Source organism: Montipora foliosa, chromosome 6 (assembly GCF_036669935.1).
Source record: "Montipora foliosa isolate CH-2021 chromosome 6, ASM3666993v2, whole genome shotgun sequence".
NCBI lineage: Eukaryota > Metazoa > Cnidaria > Anthozoa > Scleractinia > Acroporidae > Montipora > Montipora foliosa.
In genome coordinates this window covers 58,316,084-58,328,583 of record NC_090874.1, presented here as the reverse complement: position 1 = coordinate 58,328,583, position 12,500 = coordinate 58,316,084, and the positions used below count along the sequence as shown (strand labels likewise).

Here is a 12,500-nt window from a genome sequence, read left to right as displayed (position 1 = left end):
GGCGCTCTCATCTAAGAGAAACCTGAAAAAACTTCAACGCGTTCAAAATTTTGCTGCTCGCATCATAACTGGCACAAAAAAGCACGAGCACATCTCCGCAGTATTACGGGAGCTAAATTGGCTACCGAATCATCTTGCCGTTCAGTACGCGGATACTGTTATGGCCTTTAAATGCGTCAAAAGCTTAGCTCCCCCATACCTATGTAATAAATTTAAAAAGAGATCTGATGTACATTCCTTGGCAACGAGAAATAGTAAATTGTTGAACATTCCATTTTTCAAGTCGGCGTCCGGCCAGCGGTCCTTCCACTATCGAGCAACAACATTGTGAAACGCCCTGCCTGATGACATGAAAGACCTCCAGTTGGATCCTTTTAAACAAAAATTGCAGATAGAGCCTGCTTTGGGAGGATTTGTAATTTTTTAATTTTTATAGTTTGTAATTTTTAGATTATACATATAGCTTTTAGAGACAGGCCTTTTAATTATTGTAAATAGATACTGAAAAGCCCTGATGGGAGAATTTAATAAAGTTTACAATTTACAATTTACAACGAGGCGCTGCGAGTGGAATCTGGAACGGGTCTTTTTCATTGGACGAACATCACGACTTGCGTTCTGCTTGGGTTACGTCCCGTTTTCACACAACATAAGTGAACGCAAGCATAAAAGCAAGCACAAGGAAAAGGAATTTTGATCCTAGCGCTTGTGCTTATGTTCAGGTTGCACCATGCCCGTTTTCAAGGTGAAATAAGTGCTCTTATGCTCGGGCTTGTGCTTGCGTCGCTAGTGAAAAAAAAAACACCAGGCTTAATCGATCTTGAGACCTCAGAAGGTGGCATCGACGATAACAGTATTTGAAATTTCAACTGGAATGGACCGTGCACCGAATCCTCCACATACTGGAAAAGAAAGTGACCACTATGACTTACCCCCACGAACAACTTTTTCTACCCATCTCAGTAATACCCGACTTGAAGTCGGCAACTATCATCTTTACCATCGTACAGAACAATGAGAAGCCATTACTCACAATACTCATCTGGTTCTCGTGAAACAGATTATACGTCATTATCACAGTTTGACTGAGTTCACGTCGGAAAGTTCCTCCCGGCTCTGCCAAGTTAGTCTGAAGAGAGAAAAAACTAGATTCTTTTTAATCAAAGACCCCAACAACCAAACATAACACTCGCTTTCCTGCTTTGGTTTTGTTTTTTCACCTCTAAATATGACAGATAAAATTGTTACTCGATAGAATGGCTATTATTAGCGAGAAGGCTGAACTAAGGCGAGCATAAGAGCACAAGAGTATCGAGGCGTGCATAAGAGCATTAGACTATCAAATGGAATCAATTTTCAAGTGGTTAAAAATAATCAATTCAAGTGTAAAGTTCTCATCAACCCAAATATCGTGGAAATCTTTTGATGGCACCTCAACCAGCTCGGCAAGAATCTAACAAGAGGCGGTGAAGTGAACGTAGCCACGAACTCTGTCTTTAGTTGGAGAAATTATACATAAATCGTATGTTGCATGAAACGTATAGTTTAACTGTGTCCGAATGAGCCTTCACTGCATGCTGTTCCGACTGGCTTCAACCGCGAAAAAAAAAACAAACGTCTGTTGAGATCTATTTTCAACGAAAACTCCCAAGAGTAACTCAGTCACATAAAATCGTAACCGTGTTCATTTAAATAAAGAGCAAAGGCTCTCTCGTTGACATGCCGCTGCCTTACAACGAGAGAACCGCGACCGCAGAGCGCCAAGGACTGAAGACTACCTGGGAAACTGTTGAACTTACTGAATCCGTGTGGTCATCAAAGTTGTCAGCCTCGAGTTTATTTTCCTTGCAGAAAGTCGCTACACAGTTAACAAGCTGTTGACCAAACCGTTCACATTGTCTCTCAGAAACTCCATCTACTCTCAGAAGTGAATCGATGCTGGACGGTCTATGAAATGATTGTACAAGATGGGTCAGTGAAAAGCCTTGTATATACTATAACAAGTCAACAGTGATTTTCGCAAGTTCTAGTTGGCTAACCAGTGATTAGCAAAGTATTCTTTGCCTCTAAGAAGCGACAGTGTCTAATTGGCGTGGTGGGTGGGTCGTGTGTCGTGGGTCCGAGATCCTCCATGTATACACGTCATGTATACATATTACGGAGCTTAAGCACGCGCGTTTTTGAGACGCGGACAGCAACCGGAAGTGAGCTGTTTTCCCTTTCAACTTGTCTTCACACAACCACATTTACATTGCTAAGTATCTTTTCTCCATTAGAGATGATTAGTATAAAGATCTGGGAGACACCACTATCGTGGCACACGAAATGTTCTCTTCCGGTTGCCGTCCGCGTCTCAAAAACTCGCGTGCTTAAGCTCCCTACTTTTAACCCTAAGCCTAACGTTTCATAAAAGGAGTTCCGGGAAATTAATCCGTGAGCGGGCAATTGCAAATTTGGACCGAGCACTGAGGGAGCTAATATATATCTTTTTTTTATCTTCAAACAAACACGATCCACGACCCACGACCCACGACCCACCCACCCACGAGATTTAGCCTCACCCCTAAGAGGCCGAGGAGACACTCTTTAAATTACCTCGTTTACTTCAGCGGAGGTGAAAGTTTTGGATATCTCGCGCCTCGGTGAGATTACAGTATCATCCACAACGGTTTTGATTGCGTTCAAACAGTGGATAACAGTAGTAGAGTTGACAATTATGTTATCATGAGCCCGCTGGATACCTTTAAACTGCCCGAAAAGTGCAATGCACGCACGCGCGTCAGTGAAGGTACAGATATATTACTGTGGCCCATACCTGTGTTTGGCAATATCCAGGAGGATTTTGTTTGTAGCGATCATGTAAGGCGGGCAATCTAGAGTGTGTGACAATTCTGTTCTTAGCTTCAAAAGGGTGGTATACAAAGATCCCTGAAAGAAAAAAACCACTAACATTAAATGAAAGGGACAAGATAGGCTAAGTTTACCTCAAAAGATTATATCACTTGAGAATTTCACGCAAACGATGACAGATGTATTTTAACCATTTCACTCCTGTAAGGGCCACTAAGACTAAGACAGAAGATTTTACTCGTCAATGGGGAACCTCACAGGAGTGAAACGCTTAATTTGCACGGTAAATTTTCGAAGAATGCACAAATATTAGTGGATTAAAAATTATCATTGCTTTTATCAATGTCACGTGCAAATATATCGATTTTTTTCCCCGAGAAAAGATGCTCTTTACCCTCGGGTCGATGATGTTCAACGTCTTGAAGAGAGGTGCGTCGAGCATTTGCAACACCTCCCAGGTTTGGTCGAGAAAACGATACAAAAAGAAAGCGAACAAAAGACTCTTGCCATAAAATGCAGGCGCAGCTTATGAAAAGCCGGTGAAATTACAGGATTTTAAAAGGTGCAAACCAACCGAAATATTTCTGGATGCATCTTGAAAGCACGAGTTGGTGTATGTTAGCTTTCTCACCTGAAGTTCCAATTCCTTTTCATCAATAACTGGTTTTACCGAGGAATTGACCAGCTGAGTTCCTTGAGCCTGTTGCCATGTTGTAGAAGCCACAACATTTTTCACAGGAATTATAATTCTAAAAAAAAAAACTGAACAGGTCAGATCATTAGCACTTGATGAGCAAGAACGAAATAAGATTGTAGTGGTAGAGGTAAAGGTCAAGTGACTTCATTTAACGTCGGCAATAACGGAAGCCGAGGGTGCGCCCTTTACCCCCACCCTCAGTCGGTGCTCCCTTTAACGGGTATTTGAAGCTACAGTGGGCTCGATATCCGCCGCTCACTCGAGTTCGGGTATCCTCCCGGGAGTGAGCGCTGGCTCATTTTCCGAAACAGCGGCTGGTAATCGAGCCTAAAGCTATAGCTATATAGATCAGAGGAAAGTTGGAACAGACGATGAGGTCGCCGAGGATCGAACTGGGGACCTCTTGCTCCGAAACAAGCGCACTAACCAACTGAGCTATGCCTGCAGCCAGAGGCCACGGGTCTCACAAATTCAAAGCTAAAAGAAAGCTAAAATGAGTTCCAAGGATATTCACTTACTTCAGTGCCTGCTTTTCCGATGACAAAAGATCCTGTTGGCAAAGATTATGAGGACAAACATTTTTATTGGCCTCTGTTTGCAAATTGCCTCTGGTTCAATACATTCGTGAAACACTTTACAATGAAAATAAGCAATGATATGAGCGATCGACGTTTCAACGGCTCCATGTCATCACCATCCGGCAAACTCAGAGAAACTCTTCAAATTAATCACCATCAAGCTCGGTCTAACTATCACCTCCTGTGCTATATCTTTTCACTGAGACGTGGTGAGGAGACCTCAAGAAACCTTCTGGTCTTAGGCTAAGAGGTCTCCTCGTTGACACATCTAAGAAGCATTATTTCCTAATTAAGGAATGGGGAGACTGAACAAGCACGACAAATTCAGACAGTTAATATTTAATTAATGGATGCTTGCTTTTACATAGTGAACTGAGAAGTAAAGGGCATTAATTGCTCCATTGATCTTTAAAATGTATGGCGCAAATGAAAATCTAAGAACTGGATATGTGTTGCGGATCAAGAGCATATACAATGCAGGTCATAAGTCCACGGGACACTTGTCAAGCTACACAAACTAACTAAATGCTCATTCAATAGCTCTATTCCAACTGTTAATGATGATTTTATCTTCACATCCCCACATCCCACAAACGACGTTGAAAGATGTCGGGCCTTCCATACACTTGTCTTGCTTTCTCAAACTATTAAAATGCAACATTGTAAAGGGGGAAGGGGGAAATAGTTTGGACATGTGTTGAGTCACCTAACATATATGACCTGATTTGCAGTAGGTCAAACAGTCAAAGTTTGCGCAACATTTCTTAAGGACTGTAAGCCCCTGTAAAATCTTCTTCTTCATTGTAACCCAGAACACGTTTTTATTTTTTGAGCTACCTTCCAAAGACGTTTTAAAGAAATTGTCACACACCACATGCTACAACAAAAACGGTTCTCATCATTTGACAGAGTTTTCAAAGCGATCTTAAATTGAGTATACTGTAAATCTAAGACCAAATAAATTTCTATTGCTAAATCACAGTACACGTAGGGAATCAAACGAACCAATAAAAGAACGCAAAGCAGCAGAGGCCAAGCACGGGAAGCATGTGCGAGTAAGTCCCGATTAGATTTACCCCCATCTCTGATTGGTTGAGAATCTGGTGCAATTTCTTTTACCAACCACGATGCGAAGGCAAAGCTAGCGAGAGCCAACCGACATACACTTAGGAGTCTTAGGGATATATTTACCAATTCATTGCAAAATGAAATAAAAGTGGTGCACCAACCTGGTTCGGGGTGAACATCATTTTGACAGCTTCGTTCCTTGAAGCTTCTGTCAGCCATTTTTCTCCTTTGGCTTTGGACAAATGATCAATACTTTCAAATTACAATGCGATCTAGAGTCAAGAGGCCACAAGTTCATCAACTAACACTGTTGTAGACTTATCTTAGTAAAGTTGATTGGTAAACATCATTTTTTTGCACAGAAGACGAAGTGAATATGGAATAATAGCCACTGTTAAATAGTTGGATTTTTTCCCCAACAGCGCGCGCTCTCATTGGTTACTTCGAGGTCACATGACATCTGACAAAAGTCTTTGAGCGGGCAACATTGCAAAATCTATGACGTCAGAGTGCACTGTTACCCGCGATAGCTGACCGACATCCGCCGTTGCTGTTGTCTTCGCAAGTTTTTTTTTGTTTTTCTTAATGACTGGTTCCTCGGGAAACAGTTAATTTTGTTTCCCTCGAATCTCAATGTTTCCCTCGGTTGCGCCTTGGGGAAACATTGAGATTCGAGGGAAACAAAATAGGCCATTTCCGAGTTCATGTCTGCCTCCTTTTCAAAGTGAGTATAAGGGCGAAGTTCAAGTTTTGTGATGGTAATCAGTTCTTCTTTACAAATGAATGAAAACTAGTCTTCATTAGAAAAACTTCGCACTTAGACTCGCTTTGAAGAGGAGGTAGATATGAACTCGGAAATGGCCTTTTAACTGTTTCAGCCCCGAGGGACCAGTCATTAAGTCGTATTTAGTATTCGCTGAGCTTCAGAAACGATTCTTTTGGTTGTTCAGTTGTCCTTTCAAAGGCGCAACGAATTGTGTTTATGTGCGAATGGAGGAATTAAGATGCACGGCCAAGAAGAAAAAAGGCCAAGAACTTGGAATATTGTTGGAAACAAATCACCTCTCCAGTTCTCAGGTCTGTGCAGTACATCGTTTCTGAGTTATTTGTCCAAGCGTTTAACGCAACTTTATCATAGAGTTTTCTTTGCGATAAAAGCGCTTAATTCTCTTAATGAGATAAAATACACGAGTATGAACACATCTCCTAATGTACTTTTCGTAGGATAGACATTTTTTCCCAACCAAATAGCTTTGTATCGTGATCTCACGCAAGGCGACAATTCGAAAATATAAAATGCAGTATTTTCGAAACTAAAGACGTCACGGAACTGGAAACTTGAAAAAAGATTTATTTCTAGATCATCTTCAAGCTCCATTAAATATAAATACAAATTCAGAAGACCTTGCGATTTTGATTTTAGAATTTGATGACGTCACTGTGTCTTGAGTGGGGTCCAGAAGGAGGTCCAGTTTGGGGGGGGGGGGGGGGGAAGGGGGGGGGGGGGCATGAACCATCGTTAAAATTCAACATCTCCCTTCCCCTCGGCAGCATTTCCACCATTTCGGTAGACTAGTTTTATATATGTCCCGTTGAAGAATGCAACCTCGTGGGTCTCCTGGCGCGGAAATCACTAAGTTCTTTCTTCTTACTTCTTCGAGAATATGAATGTAAAGAAATTAAGTTATGGTTATTTTGAAAAGTAGTGCTTCTGTGTCACCCAATAAGCAACACCCAAGCCATTTCACTAAAACGTTTGTAATCTATCCTCACCCAAAAAGTGACAAGCAAAATGGCATCGGGCATGACATACCTGAAAGAGCTGTAAGAGAGCCAAAACCACCTGGATTAGTTTTTTCTTGAAGAAACCCCAAGTTCATGAGTTGACGGCCTGAAAAAGTGGTCATTAATAGAGAACCTAAGCAGGGAATGCAAAGCTACTTCCGGGCACGGTTTTAAATATCTCGAGTTTTTAACCTGTAAAGAGAACTTCAAGTAGCTGATCTCTTCTCCACAGCGAAACAGTCATCATCACCTCAAATACTTACCAAAACTCTTCCACCACTTGTCAGAGTGAAAACTGTGAGGAAATAATATCAACACGGAAAGTTTTCAACAATTATACGAGGACTGCAACCTTTCATGAACAGCACAACCTAATGAGACCTTAAGCAGAAGTTAGACTCAAGCTAAAATTTGAGTCCCTCAGTACAAATTCGAAATGGCGAGATAAGTACTGCTGTATAGAACCTAGAAGAGCATCGAAGAAATGCCCATCAAAAAATACTATCCATGGAGCACTAATCTAGGAAATTTTACCTCAGATTTCTCAATATTTTGGAGTCCATGAATGAGAATTGTATCATCAAGGCGCAACAGGTTTTAATAACCCAACTGATTTGAAGTGGGATACAGACTGCTTATCAGATAGGAGGGCTGAGGGATCATGTGAAATTATCTGCTAATCAACTACCTCGAGAGGCTTTTGTATTCAAGATGAAAAAAATACATGAAAGTGAAGTTTGGGTTACATACTACAGATTTACACGAACTGCCAACATCGCCAGAGAAAGAAACAGAGCAAAAATGTAATAAGAGAAGCATTTCTTACAGGAATTTCCTGGCAGCTTAAAAAGCTGTATTGTTAGTCGATTATATAAATTTATGCAATGGCCTGTGTGCTGACTTTCAGCTCAGAGACTACAGTATTTACACATTCAGAATTATTGTTTTGCCCACTTACTTGCCAGCTCCAAATTCTTTCTTTGTAGTCAACGATTGTGGGACTTTACTGCTGTTCTGAAAAATTAAAAAAAAAAAGAAAGAAAAAAAAAAGCAATAATTGCTTTTTTTTTGGTTATTTCTATATTTCATTTGTTATTTTTCTGGCATGAAAACCTTATTTGCAGTAAAACACTTATTTGTAGGCAGTTATTTGCAGTTCACGTGGTGGATTCTCAGCCAATGAAAAGGAAGGAAAAATACATCGTATGATGATAATTATTATTTGTAGTCAGACATTCTTTATGGTTGAAATGTATTTGATTTCTCTTTTCTTTCTTTGTAAATTAATGTAAGTGAGAAAGTCTATTAATTTTTTATGTGCAAATAAAATAAGAAAAGAAAAAACAAAACTGAATAGTCACTAAGTTCTATGGAAAAAGGTATGCCTCTGACCCTTGATATATTTTTTTTTCAACAGATGTTTCGGCTAATTGTTAAGCCTTCATCAGTGATATCACTGATGAAGGCTATTATCATAAAATATTATTATTATTATTATTATTATTATTATTATTATTATTATTATTATTATTATCACATATCATTGATGAAGGCTTAAGAATTAGCCGAAACGTCTGTTGAAGAAAAAATGTATTTCAAGAGTCAGAGGCAAATCTTTTCCACAGAACTTGAGACATCTCCTGACTACACTTTTTCCATTTTGAATAGTCACTAGTTAGTCAATAGTCTGCCAACTTGTTTTTATTCAGCAACTGTTTTCTCTTAAATGATGCTGCTCAAAATAATATAATATTTTAGAAGTATGCATGTTATGATAACTCAATTTAACAGGCTGTATTCTACAGAATGGCTCGCTAGATTTTTAAGTCTCTTACAGTCACTTGATTGAAAGGTGTCAAAATACATCAAATATGCCATTAAACTCGTTTTCTTTGGCCAAACTGTCATTGAGTTTTATTATTAAAAGACACTTACTGAACCTTTCAACAGCAAGACAGGAACTGATATACCAAACCTGCCATTTCCAGTCAACTGGAACAAAACACAAAGAACAGAAACCTTACTAAAAGTCTTATTAAACATCCCTTTAAAGTTTTGGACAAAAACAAGAGAAATTTCGGAAAAGGGCAACAATGAATGCACAGCACTACTTCTTATCCCGCTTAAACCTTAGAGTTTTTGTCCTTTCTTAAAGTACAATCATTGTAATTATCTAGATTACATCAGCACACTCCTGTAAAACTCCCGTAATGAATCCTATGACAATACAGAAAATGAAATGCCTATGAATAGTTCTTAAGTATAGATACACGAGCCTGCGCAATTCCCAAAAGAAAAGACAATTGGACATTCCCCACAAGGTGTTATGCACTGTGTAAAAATTCATGCACCAAAAATTTCACAACCAAACCTAGCATAAGTATGGCACAGCTAGGGGTTATTGAGGGGGTATTGAGGGGTTTCTGGAAGAAGAGCAAACAGAGAGCAATAAAACATTACAACAAAACAACATCACAAAATTTGTATACTGCCACGAGATTTCTCCAAAATTAGTGAATGCATCAATCAATTAATGTATGAAAATGACAGCAGCTATAGGGATCAATGAAATGAAATTAAAATAATAAAAACTTTACATAATTTACATAATATAATAATATATGCATGAATCCAGCCAATCAGTTTTTAGCCATATATTAAAATAGTATGTAATGTAAACAAGGAGAAATGAGAGAGTAACCATAATAATCATTGTTAAAGGGGCACTATCATGCTTCTTTTGCTGTTTTTAGTTCAAAAATGGGTAATAAATCTAAATTAGTACTTTCGTTCACATGTACATACAACATTCCTGCCAATCTACTGACAAGATACGAAATGTATTTATGGCACAAAGAGCTATCCGTATTTAATTCTTGGTGTCTTTCTGAAGACACAGTCTCCAAACTTGAAATAATTGGCCAGTTTTTTCAAGGTTCATTCCATTTCCATCCTCTCCATTCTGGGCTGCAAGCAACAAAGAATAGCTTCACCGCACTTCGATGGTCATCGGCAACAAAACTATAGCATTAACTTTTGGGTTTCATTGATGCAAGCATTGGGTTTCATTGATGTCTTTTAGTGTTTTGAGGTTGGACTAAGATAGCATGACACTGCCCCTTTTAGCCTAGTCTGAAGTGTCAGTCATCTCCTTGCCCCAACCCCCCTTAACAGGTTTGGTGCAACAAGACAGCTGACACTTCATACTATAGCTCTTGAGCCATAATCTCTCATCCAAGTGGCTTTGTTCTACAAAAATGTGCCCAATTTTTTGTACATGTTGGCATGAGCTGGGGTGGGAGTTCCAAACTTTTTGAAAAAGCGATTCAATCATTAATAATTTTTTATTTTAAATGAGCAGGAATAAAAAACAAATTAAATTCAGCAATGAAGCATGCATGTCTTACAAATTTGATAGAAAGCTGTTTTTGAAAAAGCCCACCCCAGGCCTAACCTCTCTACCAAATGCCCCACCTTGGGGAATCACGCAAAAGTGAAAAAATGCCAAGCAAATGCCTGAGAGAGGGATGAGTGGGCTCACAATAATTAATTTATTGGTGGCGCTGACAGTATGAAGACATTTTGTACACATCTAGTTAAAACCACAGATGTTATTATCACCATTAGAAACATGTCCTACATACTAAATAGTTAATAAAGTGAACATGTTTTCCACTGATGATGATAGTTTTTACTCACCATTACAGCACTAAGGAGTAATTTCGCTTCCTTGGTAAAATCTTCCTTTTCTTCCTTTATACATGGGTTAAGGGCTCTACAAATATAGCACTTGATGTAAGTTCATCTCCATTATTTTTTACTGTTTACTGGTAAGTACAATAATTGGTTGAGCAGTTACCACACAACCCGGGGATGGGGGAAGGGGGGGGGGGGGGGGAGGAACTCCCATATGAAAAGGGAAGGGATGCACGTTGCACGTCGTCTTGCTTAGGGGTGTAAATTTCACATTTCAATGTCAATTATGGTGTTCTGGGCAAAATGATATCATATGTAGCCGTGAAGGTCTCCTTTAGGGTTGTGCTTGAAGAAATACAAAAATATATCAGGGTTTTCGATAGCTTTTCAAAGTACTGGATTTGATAATGAAAGTACTGGACATGGTTATTTTCTGATGTAAGACCAAGTGCAATTGCCTTAGGAACAAACCCTCAAGGAGGCCTAGGTCCCCTATAAATGAAACTCTTACAATTAATGCTGTTTACATTCTTGAGATTGGAGAAAAAAAACATTTGAAATGCCCACAGATCGATTATTTCCTTTAGTAAGCAAAATAAGGCGATGTGACTTCTTGTTAGTTTGAGGGATTTATTGTGATGATTGTCTTGTTTTTCCTCAGCCAGTGGCTTCCTGAGTTATCCAAGTCCAAAAAGACAACAAAAAAGGAAAAAGCAAAAAAAGAAGCCAACAAATCTACAAATTTACCAGACGTGAACCAGGTGATCTGGTGACATAATTCGGAGGACTGGGGAGAAAAATTTTAATGCCGTATCCCACAACCGCACGCTGCCTTATTTTTGATTCAACATGGCAGAGGCGAGGTTAGATCTCATCGGTTCTTCTTGAATGTTCATTCAGTAACAGGAAATGTGGTAGACACGGAATGATCATGATCTGTAGAGTTTTGGCAATGGTAATACTACGGGGAGTTTGGAAGCAACACCTAAGGCCGCGCGGTTGTGGGATACGGCGTTAAAATTTTTCTTCCCAGTCCTCCAAATAACGTCAACAGATCACCTGGAAATGGTACACAACCAGATGAAACGTCCAGCCTCCTCAAACGAAAACCCTGATATGATTAATACATTTTAAATACAATCTCTTTTAGATGTGAAAAAAGCCTGGGCCACGCCCAGATTGGTCTCTTTTAGGGGTTTAATTCAACCTTTCCGACGACCATCCCCACCCCTTCATATGCAAAGTCCCACCCTCCCCCAGGCCACACGGGAGGTTGTAGCTTTAACTATGTCCTGACACAATAAACTGGAGGGTCTTTTAACTGAGGGGAAAGTTCTTACAGTAGAAGGTGTTGAGACTTCCAAGTCTTCTTTTACAAACTAAGACTATATGCCCTAAGCCCTGTCTCTCATAAAATTATTTGAGAAAAGAGCTGTATTTGCAAAGGACACAAAGTACAGGATGCTATTGTGTCTCCCATTCTGTACACATGACTTAGTTGCCTTCATATCTCAAAACAGCTTCTGGTGTTTGGGGTCACCTTTACACAAAAAGCCATAAGTTAAGAGGAGGTTTCGAAGAGCTAAAAATACAGACATAAAAATTCAATAATTTCTAAACTGTTCATTTGGAAAAAGTATTTATTCCTGCCCCTGGAAGCCCAACCAGACTTAATGCCCTTGTGACTTACATGCCACCCCCTAAGACCACTATATTGTACTGTTCATAATTTACAAACCTGTTTCGACAGTTATCACAGCAGTCATCCTTTCCACCATAGCTTGTATCATCCTTATCCTCAAAGTAAGCTAGAATTGTTCTGTTGA

At 39.5% G+C, this 12,500-nt stretch overlaps 1 protein-coding gene across 3 annotated transcripts in view; it reads right to left on the bottom strand.

Moving 5' to 3' along the window:
- Window positions 1-12,500, bottom strand: part of LOC138007925 (bifunctional 3'-5' exonuclease/ATP-dependent helicase WRN-like) — a 52,787-nt gene that overhangs the window by 3,579 nt on the left and 36,708 nt on the right. For 2 of the 3 annotated variants that reach the window (XM_068855056.1, XM_068855054.1), the window contains 12 exons: window positions 12,413-12,493; window positions 10,678-10,753; window positions 8,914-8,970; window positions 7,937-7,992; window positions 7,242-7,273; window positions 7,007-7,084; window positions 5,355-5,425; window positions 4,066-4,097; window positions 3,482-3,599; window positions 2,816-2,928; window positions 1,779-1,947; window positions 1,034-1,129 (listed from right to left, as the gene is read on the bottom strand). In XM_068855056.1, coding sequence (XP_068711157.1) covers window positions 1,034-1,129; window positions 1,779-1,947; window positions 2,816-2,928; window positions 3,482-3,599; window positions 4,066-4,097; window positions 5,355-5,425; window positions 7,007-7,084; window positions 7,242-7,273; window positions 7,937-7,992; window positions 8,914-8,970; window positions 10,678-10,753; window positions 12,413-12,493 — 979 coding nt within the window. The remainder of the gene's footprint in view (window positions 1-1,033; window positions 1,130-1,778; window positions 1,948-2,815; window positions 2,929-3,481; window positions 3,600-4,065; window positions 4,098-5,354; window positions 5,426-7,006; window positions 7,085-7,241; window positions 7,274-7,936; window positions 7,993-8,913; window positions 8,971-10,677; window positions 10,754-12,412; window positions 12,494-12,500) is intronic. The other variant, XM_068855055.1, reaches the window with a different exon arrangement.